Here is a 17388-nt window from a genome sequence, read left to right as displayed (position 1 = left end):
TTTAAGTGAATCGGTGGCTTTGAAAAAAATGGAATTATTTCAATTATAAAGATTCGTAGTTGGAATTTAAGCTTTTATTGTCAGGAGACAGTAGAGAAAGACCGGAACATGGGGGAGAGAGAATAAGGGGGCTAACATGCAACAAAAGTCCCAAACTGAAATCAAACCAGGAACAAATGTGGGTCTATGCGTCTTAACCACTAGTCTACCAGGACGCCCCACAGTTATACAGATTTACAGCAACAAAATCAAACTGTGGAATATCTGCTGAACACTTTACCACAATATTAGTAACATTTAGCGGCAACAAACTGGAACTAAGTCCATTTAAGTTCACCCTCAGAACAGACGGTTGACACCAAGCTGGCCTGTCCCGGTTCGGTTATTCTTCCATGATGAGGTTCTTCTTGGCTTTGTCCAACCTGTCCAGGATTTCACTGTAGAGACCAGACATCTGTGGGTTCACAAGAAACGACGGTATAACCGCATGCTCTCAAAGGTCTACAATGATGGTTACATATTTAATTCAGCATAAGACCTGTGTGTTTCTTGGGCCAACGCCTTTGTCATATTTGCCTAACTAGCAGGATGATTCAAGCTCTATCATGTTCTACTGCTGCTTCATCCCCTCCCTTCCTCTCCTTCAGTCCTGTACCTGTGTCTCGTAGCTCTCCTGCAGGGATCCCAGGTGGCGGACGAAGCTCATGGCGAGGCCACACCACTTCTCAGCCGCGGGGTACTGAGCCAGGCTGTACAGCAATATCCCCGTGTTCCAAGCCCGAGTCAGCAACCACAGGGTCTCCATCTCTGGGAAGTCGTCTGGCTACAGAGAAGAGCAGGAAGATGTTCAAAAAGGCATTTAATGGAGGCCACCTGGGTGACTCTCTTGAGCCAAGCGCATGGAAGGAAATCTGTGACTTAAGTGGGTAAAGCCTGTGAGTAACTTCTATCCAATCCTGTGTCTACTGTATGTTAACCTTTACTAATGCTTATGAGTCTTAAACAGACCGTAAACAAACTCGAAGGTCTGTCATTTCTAAAGTTTAATTCGTCTTTCACAACACTTTAATCTCTGGCTTTCACTTTGATCCAAAGAACTCCACAGCTTTCGAGTAATAACTCAATATGAAAGGGGAAATATGCACTGCCTCTAAAGCAGTGTAATGTCTCAATAATTTGATGCCTTTTTCAGAGCTGCTGCTCACCGGCAGTGTGATGACTTGTACAGCACATTAACATTCAAATTGGCAGGAAGGGGGTGGTGAATGGAAGCATCTGCTAATTGAAGTGCGGCTGAAAGCCCATTGATAAAAAGAGGCTTCTAGAACAGCAGGCAGGCATAGAGTGGAAGAGAGGGGGTTAATTATATAGCGGGGAGCAGTTCTGTTGGAGAGAACAGGAGGTGGGAGCCAAGGGATAGCGGTGTGTGATTGGTGCTGACTCACTGCGGCTGCAATGATGGACAGGGCCTCCTCGTAGTAGTCCCACACCTCCTTGAGCACATGGGCCTCCACCTCTGACACGCCGCTCGGGAGGGACAGCTTGATCAGGCTGTGAACGCACTTGCTAAGACAGGGACACAAAAAACATTCACACAATCAGAAATGCTTCCATCCTAATAAGCACCTTGTGGAAATGGATCGTTAATTATAAAAAAAAAAAGAGTAGTGAGGTGTGTGCCTGCAGCGGGCCAGGTCAGCCTGTGGTTGTTTCTTGTGCAGAGAGAGAGCAACCCTCAAGGCCTTCTTACACAGCAGAGGGAAGTGGGCTGGAGGCTCCATGGCTAAGGCTACATATAGAAACAAAAAGATGCCAGCACTCTGCAAATACTAGAACGTGTCTGTTTCTTTAGGCATGTCAGCAGAGAGAACATTAACAATACAGCAAGGGTGTGTTCTTGTTTTTTTTTACCTGCAATGGTTTCTAGCACCTTGGTTTCAACATTTTCAAGCTCCAAGGCAGACTCCAGTACTGTCTCAACCTTGGGGTCATTCAGCTTCGCACGAGCTTCAAATTCATACAGCAGCAGCAGTGTGTCTGTTGGGTCCATTGGCAAGTTTCCTGTAAGTATAGGTTGAGCATACATTTGTCTAGCTCCATTTTGATTCATGAAAGATAAATAACATGGCTGTTATTCGGATGTAGTGTAGCTACTTCAGGTACCTGATGCTCTCAGGGTTTTCCAGACCTCCCAACAGATCTGAATGTGCTCCAGAGCCTGAGTGAGCTCCTCACTCTGTGAACCAAACAGAAACACATAACAAGCATTCTGGATTCATCATCGCCATCTAGTGTTCAGTTCCTCTTCAAAGGCAAAGGGATTCAAATGAAAACACCTACGCCAGCACCAATAATGTGGTTAGTCACCTCTCTTCTCCACTGGTCTTGGTAAATTTCCATCCCTGTGGATGGAGAGCATGCTAAAAGTGGGAGATGGGCAGAGGGAGTGGGTGGCACACCTGGGCAGAGAGGAGAGACTTCCTGCAGAGCTCCAAAGAGGCAGCAGCAGCCATTAACAGACATGTCTTCTGGCCCATGAGCAGTGTGCGATCAGGAGGGCACAGCTGGGAGAGCTACGAGTTCATGCAGAAGCACACACATGTATAACAAAGGAACTAATGCGTGACAGTATTGCATTTCTCAAATACTGTATTTCCATTTTGATTACAGTACAGACAAGACAGGGGCTTGTGATCTGTGGTTTTGAGCAGAAGACAAACTGGAAGATTTGTGGTAGGAAAGAATTGGAAACATTCTCTCCTCAGTCAACAACTACTTTTTATAATTCCCCCTAATATAAAGTGGTTCATCCCACTTTCCCTGAAACATCTACTCAACATCCAACACCAGAGGCCTCTAATTGTATAGAGGTGTTCTCAGGCATGAATGCATGTACTTACATCAAGTATGAGCCCTCAGTCAACATCTCAGGGGTTGAATAAAGGTAAAAAATGCACATGCAGGATGGGATCATTGTGGGCCACTGTGATTCTTTATCTTAAACTGATATGTTTATCTTTCTACAGCAAAGTTAAATCCCTGTTCAGGTGTTATTGATCTACACCCACGAACTGTAGATATTGATTAATTCACCTGACAAAGCTAATAAGGGCACTTGCCTGGTAAGAGAGCACAAAGAAATCCCTCATTCTGTCAGGGCTGCTCTCGCACTGCAGAGCCGAGTTCCAGGCTGTAACAAGGACACACAGAAGCACACACACACACACACACACACACACACACACACACAAAATGAAGGTGCTGCAAGATTTTACGTGATAGCATACCATGTCTGATTGAAGTGACAAGGAGAGAAAGAGTCTTAGTACCAATCTTCCTGAACCAGTTAGCTTCCTCTGTGCGTTGCTCAACAGTCATGCGAGACTGGTGTGAAACTTTCTGCAGAGCTGCAGCGATGGCAAACAAAACATTTGTGGGTTTTAACACACAGCAGATACTGTAGTTGAGACATTTCTTTCAAAAGTACAATTTAACCCTGTTGCATATATACTCACCCATTTTTAGATATGGCAGCAAGACATCCATATTCACATTCCTACATGGAGTGATGCAAGGTAGTAAATGTAAATCTGTGTTTTGATTTTATTAAAAGCAGCATCAATAATACTATATAATCGCACTTTATTAGGTACTTTCCCTTCGCCTCACCCTGTCTCGTCACTCGATTTTTCTATTGTGGAGAGCACAAGTCGAACCAAACACCTATAAAAAGATGAATGGAGAAACTGGTGTTGACCTCCTTTATTTCACCTACTAACTGTATTATACAGAGACACACTTTCAGTGGAGAAGCAAGGGAATATAGGTCAGTGGATCATAGAGGTGTATAGAAAACTAACAGACTCCCTACAATCTCTCAGCACATAAGCCATCTCTACTAAATGTTGTCATTTTATGTGTGAAACTCTATCATCATTTTTTGTTCGGTATTTTTGTTCTCAGAGAAAGCTGCAAGCAAACTTAGGGGTTATCCAAAAAAAGTCTTGTTTTTAGTTCAAGACAGCAGCATGGAAAGCAAAGGGTAAGGCCAAAATGTCAGCAAATTAGAAGGAAACCAACCAATAACTTAAAAAAGCCTCCTTGGTGAAACACATTGATTACTGATTGATGTCCGTATGTGTCCTTCACAGCCATGTCTATTATGCTTTCTGTGTGAGATTCTCAAATAAACACATTTTGCTGGCTTCCTACTCCTTTATGACTTTCATGTCAGAGATAGTTTATCAGAATAGATGTAATTTTATTTGTTTAAATTATTTATTTTGGTGTTCTCTTCGTCTGTATATTCCAGTTCTCACAGACCTGAGAGCAGTCAGAACCTGAGCTTCATCTTGGGAGTTTTCACACAAACTTTCCAGTGCCTTCATGGCTGTTTCCTGCTGTTCATTCTGTCACAGGGGCACAAACATCCTCATCATCATTAATACCACCAGTCACCAGTCATATTCATCACAATCATACGGTATACTAAAGATTGGCACACATTTCCTATTCATAAAAATCACTTTAAAGGACCTTGCCCTCAGGTACCACTGTTGAGGACTAAACCCGGGTTTTTGAAGCCCTATAACATCGTAACAATACCATATGACTGAGAAATGTGAAAATAATTCAACCAGACCAAAAACATTATTTTCCCATATATTCCACAAACGTTATGACTGGTGTACAGAACTGAGTAATGAGTCCTACCTCCAAAGCAATCTGAGCGGCCAGACTGAGGAGATTGGAAGCAGCATTCTCAGATACCAACAGTCTGTCCTCACTGGCCACAGGACTCTTGGATAGAAGTGCTATCGCATTCACTGCCTCTGCAGCTGGTGCAAAAAAACAGCATCATCACCACCGAGAATATGCTGAAAATGTAGCTACCATCTACCATGCATGCTTTAACTGCATATTCATCACAGATAATGTTTTGTAGATACCTTTCCCCACATTGTTCTCCTGCACTGCAATCTTGTAAACACTGAACTGAGTGAAAATGCTGTCAGGATCACATCTCTCTGCTTCTTTAATTGCTTCTTTGGCCTGATAAACAAACGTTTTCATATAAATGCAAACATGAATCACATGAATAAGCTGTAAAAAAAGTAGCAGGAGCACTTACCATTGTGGCTGATGACACTGACAAACTACCTGGTGAGTTCTGACACACACCACCCACTGCAGCCACTGGACAACACATTTATTTCCTTGACTTGCTGTTGTGGCTCAAGTTGTCTCACCTTTTCCAGTTGCTTAAGTTGCAGGAAACAGGAAGCTCTGTTCCTCTGCAGTTTGGCTGAGTTGGGCTCCATCTGACCTGCCTTGAAGAAACTCAGGGAGTAGTTATACCACTGAAGAGCCTCAGAATAGTTCCTGGCCTGGGAAGAAAGATAGAACAGTTATCTTTTATTTATCCTTGTGTGGAAATTATTGCATTGTACCTATCCTAACTATTTAGGAGCAGTGGGCAGCCACAATACCGGGATCAGGGACCACCACTGGTTCTGAGGTCAGTACCTTGTTCAGAGGCAGTATAGGAGTATTCCTGACATGCATGTCTTTGGGTTTTAAAAGCAATCCCACGCAAACACCGCAAAAACAGTCCACGGAGAGAGGCAGCAGTGCTGACCACATGCTGATAACTATGCATGTGGATATACACTATAACATCTCTTGTGAATTAACGATAAACAAGGCAGTGTTTTGGATACCTCAAAGTGTTTGGACGCTTTATCCCACAGCATGACATGTAGACTTGTGAGGGCCTGTGGAGTCAGCTGTTTTCCTGTATAGTGGCCTGCGTGGGTGTAAAAAAATGGTAATACTAATATAGAAGCACATCTACAGTGCATTACCTGCATTACTATAAAATTCATCATGTGATTTTTATTAAAATCAGACTTACTCTCCAAACCTGAAATGGAAAAATAAAGTACCAGTGATGATATCCTCTATCTTCTGTTTGCCCAACAGCTCCTTGCCTCTCTGCAGCAGTAGCTCAATGTGCAAGACAAGAGCAGTTCCCAGGTCAGGGGACGACTCGAAGTGCTGACACACACGTTTCAAATACTCAAATGCCAACACTTCTCTAGAAAAATCAAAACTGATATAATTCAGAATAGTATGTGTCTGAGCATTCCTACAAAGAAAATATATATGTGCACATGTTCGTCATACATTTCTACAAAGAGCCAAGTGAGAGTACAAACAAAGATGCTAGGGTGTTTACCTGTCTTCAGACATGAGTAGTTTCACTGAGCTCAGACACACTTCAAGAGAAACTTCAGCTTCCAGCATCTCATTAAGTCCTGAGAACACATTTTTATGATCTGCTTTTAAACGTGCATTTATCTCAACCTAAGTCATCCATAGACAAACATCACCACTGAGCAGAGCCCCAGTACAAGCACAATCTTCTATTGTTGGAGATTGAGCAGCTATACTGGAGCACCTCACCTGACCTGTAAAAGCCTAGGGAGGAGTTACTGTAGACTTTTGTTCACTGTAGACACTTAAAATATTTCTATTCAGCTGAATTTTTTGAGTTTTACAAATTCACTTCATTTCCAGTAGCTTCAGAGACTCAAACTACCAACTTTTCTTCCTTGCATCTACTTCTCTAACCTCTCAGCCACTGATACCCTGCTGCTGCCTGTGTTAATGAGATTCTGTATAAATAATAGAATGAGGTCGGATAATGACTAACCTGCTCTGATATGATCGTCTGAGGCCCCACATCTCAGGAGTATTCTTATCTTTAAGTACAACCCAGAGGGGCTCACAAATTCCTGTCAAATTGCACAGTGCCATTAGGTACAGAGCATCTGAGCTGTTTTTGTAAGTGCATGCTTCAAAATGCATTTGTAAATTACAATGTGAAAATGATTTATCTTATCAAACCTTGTTGGCTAAGCTGACAGCATTAAGGGCCTTCTCCTGAAACCTCTGACAGTCCCACTCTAAATAAACAGTAGCAAGGAGCCTCAAAACCCTGGCCTATTGAGAGGGAAATTGATGACAGTTAAAAAATAAAATCACTATTTTAATTCGTACCCATTGCTTGTACTAAACTTCGTATTGCCCCCGTCTTACCTGGACTTCAGATTCAGGGGCGTATTTCATATTCATTCTCCCAATGTCATAGCTTTGGCTGAAAAAGAAGAAGAAAGAAATCCCTTTCCCACTGCATTGTTTCTCAGCACTTGTCAGTAGAATGTAAATATTATATTTACCTCAACCAGAATGCACTGTCCTCAAACTTTCTCAGATTGTAAGTGTCTACTCCAAAGTTGTAGCACATGAGGCAGAGGTACACAGTCTGCATTGAAAAAATATATTCACAGTTAACATCCCCCACACTTTCAATGGCAATATGTATTGTAAATGTGAAAACAACAATATATAGTGTTGTTATAGTAATAACAGAGGGCTTTTTTACATCTTTTGGTAGCCGAAGCAGCATGTCTTTACAGCGCTGCATGTAGGCCACGGCTTCATGGTTATTCCCTTGACTTATGGCCTGCAAAGAAGCGATGTGAACTTTCTATTAAATGTCAGCAAACAATATATAACGTTCCCAATTAGCACAGAATGAGATTTCCCCCTCTCATTGTTTCTCAGTTCACATTTTAGCTGTCTCACACTTCACACTGCAAGTCTGTCAGAATAGCACTTCCTCAGCTGCCAAATATCACAAGAACAAATATTCACATTGAAGGTGTTGAACATCACATGCGCCACAGCTCACCGATTCTGCTTGGGATGAGAGAATTCGAAGCAGATCCTTCTCTACATCCCCCTTGGATGAAGTGATGTCAGCAGCTCCGTGACCTCTGGACGTTAGTTGGCTATAGAGGGTTTCCAGGCTCTAGGGATATTGTATGTTGGATAATCTGTAAAGCCACCATATTTCTGTTTACTTTCTCAGTTTGAGTGTTTTTTTTCTTTCACCTTGACAGCAAGCCTTAAGAAGTTATCTGCCATCTGGGGATTTTTGCAGTCCAGCCAGGTTCTCCCTGTTTTGCTGGCCATCTGTAAAGATTAGACACTGACAAACAGACCTTGTCCTCCTGAAACGTTGAGCACTCACAGAGGGTGCCTACAATATTGCCTACCAGGATTTGCTTGCGGATGACGCCCTCTGTTGGATTATCAGGCTCACAGCAGTACAGCAGACTGCACGCGACATGACGCACTGAGAGGATGGTGAGAACATTTGAATGTGACGTGACACGATCGTGACTACCCCTGCTTGAAATCCCTACTTTGTGTCAACCTTTCAGATCATATGTCTGAGTATTTTCAAGTGTCAAGATCATCCGTAAAGTTATCATGTAAATAAATACTGCAGCTAGAGGTGTACCTTTGGCTTTCTGATTTTTACTTATACTGGTGCCCACATTCTTAGTCACTGCCCAGTTCCACAGCTGGATGGCACACTCCTCAAGCTGTAATATAAGTAGAAAAAATAAAAATGTATGCAACTTACAACTTCTGCCAACTTACTGGCCACATAAAGGTGACATAATGCTAAAAACAATCTTTGACTTAGTACTAGATAAATAGATCGGATGTACAACTATATACGACTCAGTTACAGTAGTCATTAAATAGTAAATATATTGTGGTAGAACCAGACTCTGTCAAGTAGAAATAAGCTTTTTGGCATTTGCATTGGCAAGAGTGATAGCACTGTAAAATTTTAGATTTATGCTTGCTAATTTATAAATGTTGGTCGTTTTGTTTTGCTTATTTAAAAAAAAAATGTACTTACAGCACATTCCTAACTAGAACTGTGGACTATAGTCAAACTCGCTCACACACTTTTATCTACCTGTGGATCTAGTATTTTGGGGAAATCCTCCAGGCCAGAGACTTCAGAGAAGAGTTTCTCTATCACCTCATCATAATCTTCCGGCTGTTTCTGCAGCAGATTCTCTGTGAGACCTGTGTATGAACAAAAACAAATCAAGACACCTTGACAAGACACAAACAAGGCAACAGCAGACACATCTCCACAAGTGGTCATTGATGTCGGACACAGTATAGCACATACCCCAATATCGTTTTGCCCACTAATCTGACAGCAACCTGCATTTCACCATGGGACAAAAGGGGAAATGTGCTCTCTACCCTCTGGTTTCATTAAAAAATTAAGCAATATAGTGTCCAATCAGCAAAAGGAGGCACTATCCTACTGATGGAGAAACGGTTAAGCTGACTTATTGAGTAGGAAAATACTTAAAATAAGTCAAATGTTTTCCCCCAAAACGTGTGTGTGGCAATAGCCAGTTTCACTTCTAATGTGGGTCTTTCGTTAGTGTCATTTTGAATATTCAGGTAGGTAATGGTGTCAAAAAAGGCTTGTTAGCTTGCCATAATAGTGTAACTTACATTATAGTGTATACAGCTGTATTCTGATATTAAAAAAAAACCCACCTTTATTTTGGTCGATACTAAGGTAGCAAGGTAAAGGGCATAAATCACAAGAAGTAGATGTATTGGTAATGTTGGCATACACAAACAAGCTAACCGTGCTAGTTAGCCTTAGCTAATGGCAGTAGCGTTATCTATGCTCAGGTTACCTAGCAAACGGTTAGAGACCTAAAGCTAACTAGGTTGGAAGTTTAGTGGTGTTAGCAAACATAAACAAGCTAACCTTGCTAGTTAGCCTTAGCTAATGGCAGTAACGTTATCTATACTTAGGTTACCTTGCAAACGGTTATAGACCTAACTTAGCTAGGTTGAAAGTTTAGTAACGTTAGCTAACTTGAGTATCTTACAACTGCAGTTTGTAGCCAGAACTGTATTAAACCAATACCTGATATAACAAATAACGTTAGTATTTAGATAGATACTCACATTTCACAGTTGAAACAAACTGGTCCATGTTTTAGGTTTCACCACTTAAAAACAGTTCTCAAGATAGCCTCAGGCTCACCACATCAGCGTTTGAATGACTACTGTCACAAATGCCCGCGAAGTTTGTCCTGGAGGGGAAGAGCTTGAAGCCAGGTAACAAAATCAAACTCTCAAAGACTTCCGGTGCCAAGCTAGTTTATTTTTCCAATGAGACTGGTTAATGTGGTCCAGAATGTGGTTATTAAGTTATAATACTTGGTTATTCAGTTACAGTTAGCTAATAGTTAGCTCATGTAAAGATTTTGTATTTTACAGTTAGCTTAACGTTAGCTTGCATAAAAATTATATTGATATAAGAACCAAAGTATTATCTGATACTGACATATCAACATTGAGATATTTTACTCTCTCCAAGATACTAAAGTTTTGTCTCTAAAAAGTGGAGCTAATCTCATGTTTAGCATATTTAATGCAGTGCCAAACAAACAAAAACTGAAGGCCTAAGTGCCATTTCCCATTTCTTATACAGCATCTCCGAATATATAGGACTTAAGTACATTTCACTGTACTGCAGGTCTACATTTACAACATGTGCTACATGCGCTCCACTACCTTTGGAAACCAGTACCCTATTTTTATTCAGCCATAACAGGCATATTTAACAAGTAATCAGAGCAGGCATGCACATTAAGAGTGAGCTAAAGGACCTTCAGTGATACCGTGACAGCTACTTCTGCTAATTTTGTGCATTTCATTTCATATTTACTTTATATTGGATTGAATTTTGAATCGCTAATTTGTTTAATTACCTTTTTTACATATTGTCTATTTCATGTTGTACTTCTGTTCTTCGTCCAACAATGTGGATATTGAACACAAAATATTTAATAAGAGTCTTTTATATTGAGATAGTTTTATAATCTTTTGCAGAGAGTCCAGATCTTGAGCTGCCAGCTACTTGCATGTCAAATTTGATGCATGATTGGTTTCCAGAAATCATTGGGTTTTCCGATTAGTGCAGACTTCTGTCTATGACCCTGGCTTGAAAATCGACAGTTCATAATATTGTTGTCATGCAAGAAACTGTTTTGTTAATATTGTGAACTATAAATCTTTTTCTCCCACCAACATTTACGGCATAAAATTATATTCCTTGTTTCCAAAGCTGCAGTATGACTGGAGTCTGGAGACTGTGGCATTGTTTCCACTCAAGACCGACTCCAGTCATTTGATCAACAGGGCAGACAGTCAGACCCCCTCCACTCCTCTGCTGAGGAAAGACTTTATTTCTGCTGGTTCATTTGCTTTGCTGTTGGGGCAAAAGGAACAGTGCACGCTGTGTGTGTAGAACCAGTTAGTCCCCCATGGTGTGTTTTGAACACCAGATTCTAAAATAAAACACTTTAAATCCTCCCCTCTCAGCTAGCAACTTCCAGCAATTGTTCATCAGGAGACTTATCTGCTGCCCTCCTGGTCCAGTGAGAATGTCTCCTTTACTGAAGACTTAAATTTGAGCACCCGCAAAAAAACAAACCTCATCTCTTCCTTGTGCACTTTGTAGGCTTAGTGATCTTTCTCTTCAAATATATAAGCCCATAGCATATCATCTTTTCCAATGTGTCACCATTCAGCAGCCCATGTCTTGCACCAATTTTCTTGAGATTATGACAATTTGAGAATCAGTGTTATGCCATGTAGAGTTCACTCAGTGAGTGTCCACAGTCTCATTCAAATCTAGAAAAAAAGTAACCCAACAGCCTATAAGTCTATAATGTCTCCTTTTTTGGAATAAAATATGCAGAAGAGAACTAACTTTTTGTCTACGCTCTTTCTAGACACCCAAATATGGACATTACTTTGTGACTTCCTTGAGTGATTTCATGAAAAAACATACAATAAAACTGTAAACGGTTGTCTAAAATGCTGATAGTATTAAGGAAATCTTTGAATTCTTGAGCTATGACTTTATGGTCTCAGAATCCCAGAGCGCAAAGGGACTCCCACGACTGGGATGTTACAGATTGTTTCCCATGTTCTCATGTGCCATTTCCCTGCTGCAGGAATGGGAGAGTGGTGCTCATCACATTTCACCACTTGTGCTGCGCCTCAACCACACCACCACTCAAGATCCAGTCCACCAGGATGGTGGCTGTTCAGTCCTGACGTGGGAGGAAAGGTGAAGGCAGGATGTTCTTATTTACAATGACCTAAAACGGCAGAGTAATTGTTGTGGTGATAAAAGAAAACAGTCTGCAGCACATCCACACACTGCAGGGTACTGCTGGACAAAAGAGGATTATTTACATTGATATAAAAAGCAGTGTATCCTGTTCCTGAAGTTAAAAATATATCTGGCAAATATTTACCCTAAACACAGATAGATTCGACCTGATATCACAATGATTGTTTACGTTTAAGTCTTTTTCCTCTTGAGACAAGATTACTGCTGTTACCTTTAACCTCAGTTACACAGTAGGTTGATTTTATCAAAGGCAGCATTACAGCAAAGGTCAGTTTAATGATCTACTTTATAAAAAAAACAGCTTCACTTCAGTTGCTTTTAGGGTTGAGTTTCCAACTAGAAATGTATATAATTACTAGGATTTCTGTTGCACATTTCATGTTTAATTATGTTTCTATAATATCCCTGTACCATTAGTTACCCATCATATTGGTCTGTTGCAGGGTTACTATAGATGTGCCTGATCATTATTTCTTATGAAGTGATCTCTTCCTCAGTAGCCTGAAGAAAGGAGTTTGTCCCCCCCAAAAAAGTGACGTTGCGTCCTTCCTGTGTGTCTCCATAAAACGTGCCTCACGCATGCAATAAGTGTTGCACAGAGGAGGCGAAAGGGAGGAGAAATTGTCCAAGGCGCGCATGGAAGGCAGGAGCTGATTGATCTTGCTTTAGTGGGCTATAGCAGACACAAGTTAGACACTGATATACCACTCACCCAGCTTTTATTTTTCCCCATTAAATTTATTTATTTTTGTTCGAGAGCACCTGCCCCGAGGATACAGCGGCACATCCGTCTCCTCATTGCGGGATCGGGAGTCGGACTTACCCAGCTGCGCAGGAGAGCTCCCCTGCGAAACGCGTCATGGGAAACGGGAGAATCACTGCTTTTTGCGTGTACACCTGAGGGGTTTTGTGGATTTACAACACGGTTTTTAAAAGAAAACTAAGACTCTTTGATCTACTCGCTTTCGGAAGAAACTTTTGTGAGTCACGCGGAATTATAAGCCTCTGCCAGGGACTCTATTACTTTATTTCTAACACACGGTTTGGGCTTCGGTGAAGAGTTGGCAGGATGGTCTCATCCGACTGCTTCAAATTGGTCGTTGTCATCTTGTGTTCTTCATCGCTCGCAAATGGTAAGAAGTCATTCATGCTTACACAGTCCCGTTATTTACGCGTAGCAGAGTTTTATGCATGAAAGAACTGGATTTTAACATCGCACTGTTTGACTGTTTGATACGTTTCAATGAGTGGCTGAATGCATTTTGTTTTTACAGGCATTTGACCTCATCAGCGGTCAGTTACTAAAAGGAGAAGTACAGAGAGTGACTTCTTTTTATTCGTCTCGATAATAATAATCTTATTCTTCCTACGTTTAATTGAGCTGTAACCGAGATTGGATTTTTTTGGGGCCAGTTTTTATTTAATTCTCACTTTTGTAGAACTTTTTTTTTATTGTATATGGATTTCAATTCAATTTGCATGTTTTAGGAAAATGATGTGTCAACAGTTTAAGGCTGCAGTTCTCAGACAAGCCGCTAGAGGTAGTCTTGTCCCGTTGTAACTGGGTGATAATTAACAAGTTAATAAAATGTGTTGGCTCTGACAGGTTGGGCAGACTTTATATTTTAATATAAGGCTGATTTTATTGATGAAATTTTGATTTCGATTTTCATACTCTCAAAGATATTGCCAATCAGCCTTTTGTTATATATTATGAAAAACGTTTATTCCAGTAATTGTTATCAGTGGCAGAACAGGATTAAACATTTTGGGAAGAGAATGCATGTTTTTCTTCTGGCAGTACAAGCAGCTTCATTGTCTCAGTGTCACTCAACAAAAAACAAGATGGAGTATAAAAGGTGGATGTTCCTCCACCTTCAGCCAGGTCTAGTGTGCCACTGAGATACACAGTAAGCCTTCCTCACCATTTCCAAATAAACAGCCCATCCAAACAAAGGAAATACTGTTCACGATCACCCCCACCCACCACCACACACACACACTCGTACACACTTTCAGCCGACGAAGCTTTGTCTACGATGTTTTTAAGTAGATTTCCTTCACTGTCCACACACAAAGCGTGGGAAAGACACAAGGAGGAAGCGGACGTAAGGGCAAGAGGCAGCCTGGAATTGTTCTGGCTAGTAAAGGTCACGGAAATGTGACACGCTACCTGAGCAAAGATTTCTTCCCGGAGCTCCTTGTGCTCATATTGAGCTGTGTCAAACTCCATCCACAAGACAATGGCAGGGGGGAAAGGAGGGTGTTGTGTCTGCATAGGAGCCACTGACTGGTAGAGCCATTAGTTATCGATGGTGCATCAAGTTCTTTCTGTTCATGCTGAGGTGTGTAACAGATTTATCTTAGTAGATAAAGCACAGAGCTGGACAGAAACAATTAGTGCTTAACCACCAAAATTAAGATTAATGTTGCATCCTGTCAGTAATGCTGCAATGGCATAATATTAAAGTTTTAATTCGATCACATAGACACATTGATAGAGGTTTTGATCATTATACTGAGACACATTTCTTCTATTTTCATATTTTCACTCAAGCCTTTATTTTTACTGAAATCATATCAGATATTTAGAGGAAAAAGGTAAACGCTGTGTCTAAAATATAGTCTTGACCTATTTGGTAATTTGTAAATACTTCTCTTGTAGCTACTTCTTATTAAAACATAAGCATAGGTCAAGTGTGTTGCTTCGTGACCTTTTGACACCTATTTAAATGAAGCATAACGGCTCAGACTGAAGGAGAGAGCCTTTTTGCAGCTCTCTGCAACATGTTTGCATTTCAGATTTATTTCAGTGGGTCTGTGTGCCTTCTGCATATCACTTGGGGTGTGAAGTCAGTGATGTCAGTGAACAGTGTCTGTGAGTTTCATAGATTTCTTGCTATATCCAGGTAGTTTACTGAATGTGTGAATTCATCCTAGAATTAGGAGACAAGACCCAAAGAAGTTCTGCGTGTACGTTGTTTTAGTCAGTAGTGTTTCAGGGTGCAGGCCAAATTCTGGAAAAACAAGTGAAGCAATTGGAAGACGATTGAAAGACATAATGATTGAATTTGAACCCAGAAGCTGCCTTGTTATTTTTTTGCCATAAAATTCCTTTTTCTTTACTCATCATGGTTGCAGTTCTTCTCTGTTAGTCTACACTACGCTGTTTAAGTCAAACCTTTTTCTGTCGTTTTCTTCAGTGAGGACAGTGTTGTTTTTGAAGTTGTCTTTTTAGCAGAGTGAGTTGATATTGTGTCTAAATAGTTTTTGAGTCATTTTTTCTTTCCTGCTGAGACACTTGAGATGGAGTGGAAAATGGGAGTGATGAGAGGTCAACCAAGTGCAGTGGGGGCTCATTGCTCACTGGCGGTACGTCTGGGTCCATGCAGGCAGCACAAGGAAAACACATCCCCACACACACACACACACACACACACACACACACAAACACAAACACACACTCACCTGGATTGAGAGATTTACCAGCAGAGCAGACAAAGTCATTCCCTTACACAAGGATATTTAACTTAACAAATTGCTTTGTGTAGCTGTTCTTATAGGATGATCGCAGCATCTGGTCCACACTAGGTATATCCACCCTGAGCCTGCAATATATATTCTTTGAATCCTGCATGAGATTTCAATTTCGAGGAGCTTCTGTTTGCCTACTAGTCTTAATCATACATTATGGAACAGGAATCCTCTGGGTTTACCATTCTGGACTCTCATGCAGATGATTCCTATTTGTTGGCTCTACTCAACTTTATATAACCTAGAATGGCCACCCATCATGGCCAGATGTTCCTTTATTTTGCTTTTTTAAGAGGAGTCTGGGGCATTTTGCCTCCAAATCTCCAAAGGCTAATATATGGCTAATAAAAAAAGGCACTCTCCCTAACTGTTGTCTTAACCTTGCAGTTGGCAAACTGGACGGGTTTCAGAAGGGCTGTGTGTGAGAGAATACTCCAGGACGCACAGACCATGTAACACAGCCAGAGCCAGTGGTAACTACTCATTATTTTGGCAGGTGGGCCTGTCCCAAGTCTTTGTCAAGATTTCAACTTTTGTAATTCCAACAGTGTTGAGCCTTTTGTGAATTCGTCTCTTTGTTTGTCTTGAAAATCTCAACCTAAAGGCAACTTACCATGAAAGGTCACTGGCAAGAAACACTTTTGCAGCAGGATACTGTAGCTGCACTGCCATGCAATGAAGCAATGACACTGTGAGAAGGTATAATTACTTAACGTGCTGAACTCAGATGTAGTGGATATATATCTAAGTTTGCTTTTTAGTCCAGTTCCTCAACAGGTAGAGTGGTAGCATATCCCACATTTGAAATAATAACTTTAAACTAATCATTAAAAGATTAAAAAAAAACAACAGTTTTTTATATAGTGTGTTGGTTTCCAATTATTATAATTATCAGACTATCAACAGGCTAAACATGCTATCCCGCCATGGTCACATTACAGCGAAGATGACTCACCAAGAGTGACCCTCCGCTCTTTTGTTAAACAATAATTCACTCTCCACCCTTTCTATGTCTTTTGTTGTTTCAGAAGTACAAGGAATTAACTGGCAAGGTTAAACAAGGGAATCATCATGCTGTATTGTTACTTTTGCCTTGAAAACACCGAAAAAAGATGTTCTTCCCCGAATCTTAAGATAGTCGCGTTGTTTCATTACAGGACGGGAAGTAGGGAGATGAAATGTACTCTGCAAAAGAGAAGGGAATTACGCACATTATTCCCCTCACTTGAAGGGTTGTGACTTGCGGTTTCCCGTTGAATTCAGTGACAGTACAGTCATCACATACAGTAATAGTGGTTTTTATTACCCAACATCGAGCATGAGCACGGCTGGTGACATCTTGCCAACAGTTACGCCAACTCGTAATGTCCTTTCCTCTCACATGTTCTCACAGCTTCTTTGTTGTTGTTCACATATTATTCGTCTCTGTTGTTACAAAATGGTAACTGTGCAGTTATTGGATTGAAGTACCTAAACAGATTGCTGCAAGTCAGTCCAGAATTATTAGAAATGAATACAATAATAATGTAATAAACAAAAACACCTTACTTTTAAGTACTTTTTTCTCAGTTCATCTCACCATACTTGTGCTCAAAATATCTTGCCACCATGTTGCATTATAATACATGAAATCCATGCTATTTTTCTAATTATTAATTAAAAAAAACACATTTTTCCTCATCTTATATCCTTAAAAGACATTTGATGAAAGGTAAGCAATTAGTGTAGTCTAGGATCGACCA

The 17388-nt window shown here is 40.8% G+C and overlaps 2 protein-coding genes across 2 annotated transcripts in view; one reads left to right on the top strand and one right to left on the bottom strand.

Annotated features, from left to right (window-relative positions):
- Positions 1 to 382: 382 nt before the first annotated feature.
- On the bottom strand, positions 383 to 9898 carry tex11 (testis expressed 11). Its single transcript, XM_070913472.1, has 29 exons — positions 9871 to 9898; positions 8843 to 8955; positions 8372 to 8456; positions 8124 to 8203; positions 7960 to 8040; positions 7757 to 7876; positions 7448 to 7528; positions 7242 to 7327; positions 7102 to 7159; positions 6910 to 7005; positions 6716 to 6797; positions 6239 to 6317; positions 5946 to 6097; positions 5721 to 5806; positions 5250 to 5387; positions 4950 to 5052; positions 4714 to 4838; positions 4324 to 4409; positions 3670 to 3723; positions 3516 to 3556; positions 3330 to 3407; positions 3120 to 3190; positions 2460 to 2573; positions 2164 to 2236; positions 1912 to 2061; positions 1681 to 1789; positions 1446 to 1566; positions 656 to 823; positions 383 to 454 (listed from the first exon to the last, which is right to left on the bottom strand). The coding sequence occupies exons 1-29, from the start codon at positions 9896 to 9898 to the stop codon at positions 383 to 385; spliced, it is 2730 nt and encodes a 909-aa protein (XP_070769573.1).
- Positions 9899 to 13160: 3262 nt separating this feature from the next.
- Positions 13161 to 17388, top strand: part of kdrl (kinase insert domain receptor like) — a 40504-nt gene continuing 36276 nt past the window's right edge. Inside the window, exon 1 of the mRNA XM_070913135.1 lies at positions 13161 to 13245. Within this exon, the coding sequence (XP_070769236.1) occupies positions 13182 to 13245 (64 nt within the window). The 5' untranslated portion in view covers positions 13161 to 13181. The remainder of the gene's footprint in view (positions 13246 to 17388) is intronic.

This window comes from Enoplosus armatus, chromosome 10 (genome assembly GCF_043641665.1).
Source record: "Enoplosus armatus isolate fEnoArm2 chromosome 10, fEnoArm2.hap1, whole genome shotgun sequence".
Classification (NCBI taxonomy): Eukaryota; Metazoa; Chordata; class Actinopteri; order Centrarchiformes; family Enoplosidae; genus Enoplosus; species Enoplosus armatus.
Note: the sequence above shows the minus strand (reverse complement) of the source record. Positions and strands in the feature narration are given on the sequence as shown.

Coding starts and splice junctions, on each gene's coding strand:
- tex11 (XM_070913472.1), bottom strand. CDS start 9,898: ATGGACCAGTTTGTTTCAACTGTGAAAT. Junction 4,410..4,713: donor CCGCTCAGATTGCTTTGGAG/GTAGGACTCATT, acceptor CCCCTGTGACAG/AATGAACAGCAGGAAACAGC. Junction 3,191..3,329: donor TAACTGGTTCAGGAAGATTG/GTACTAAGACTC, acceptor TCCTTGTTACAG/CCTGGAACTCGGCTCTGCAG.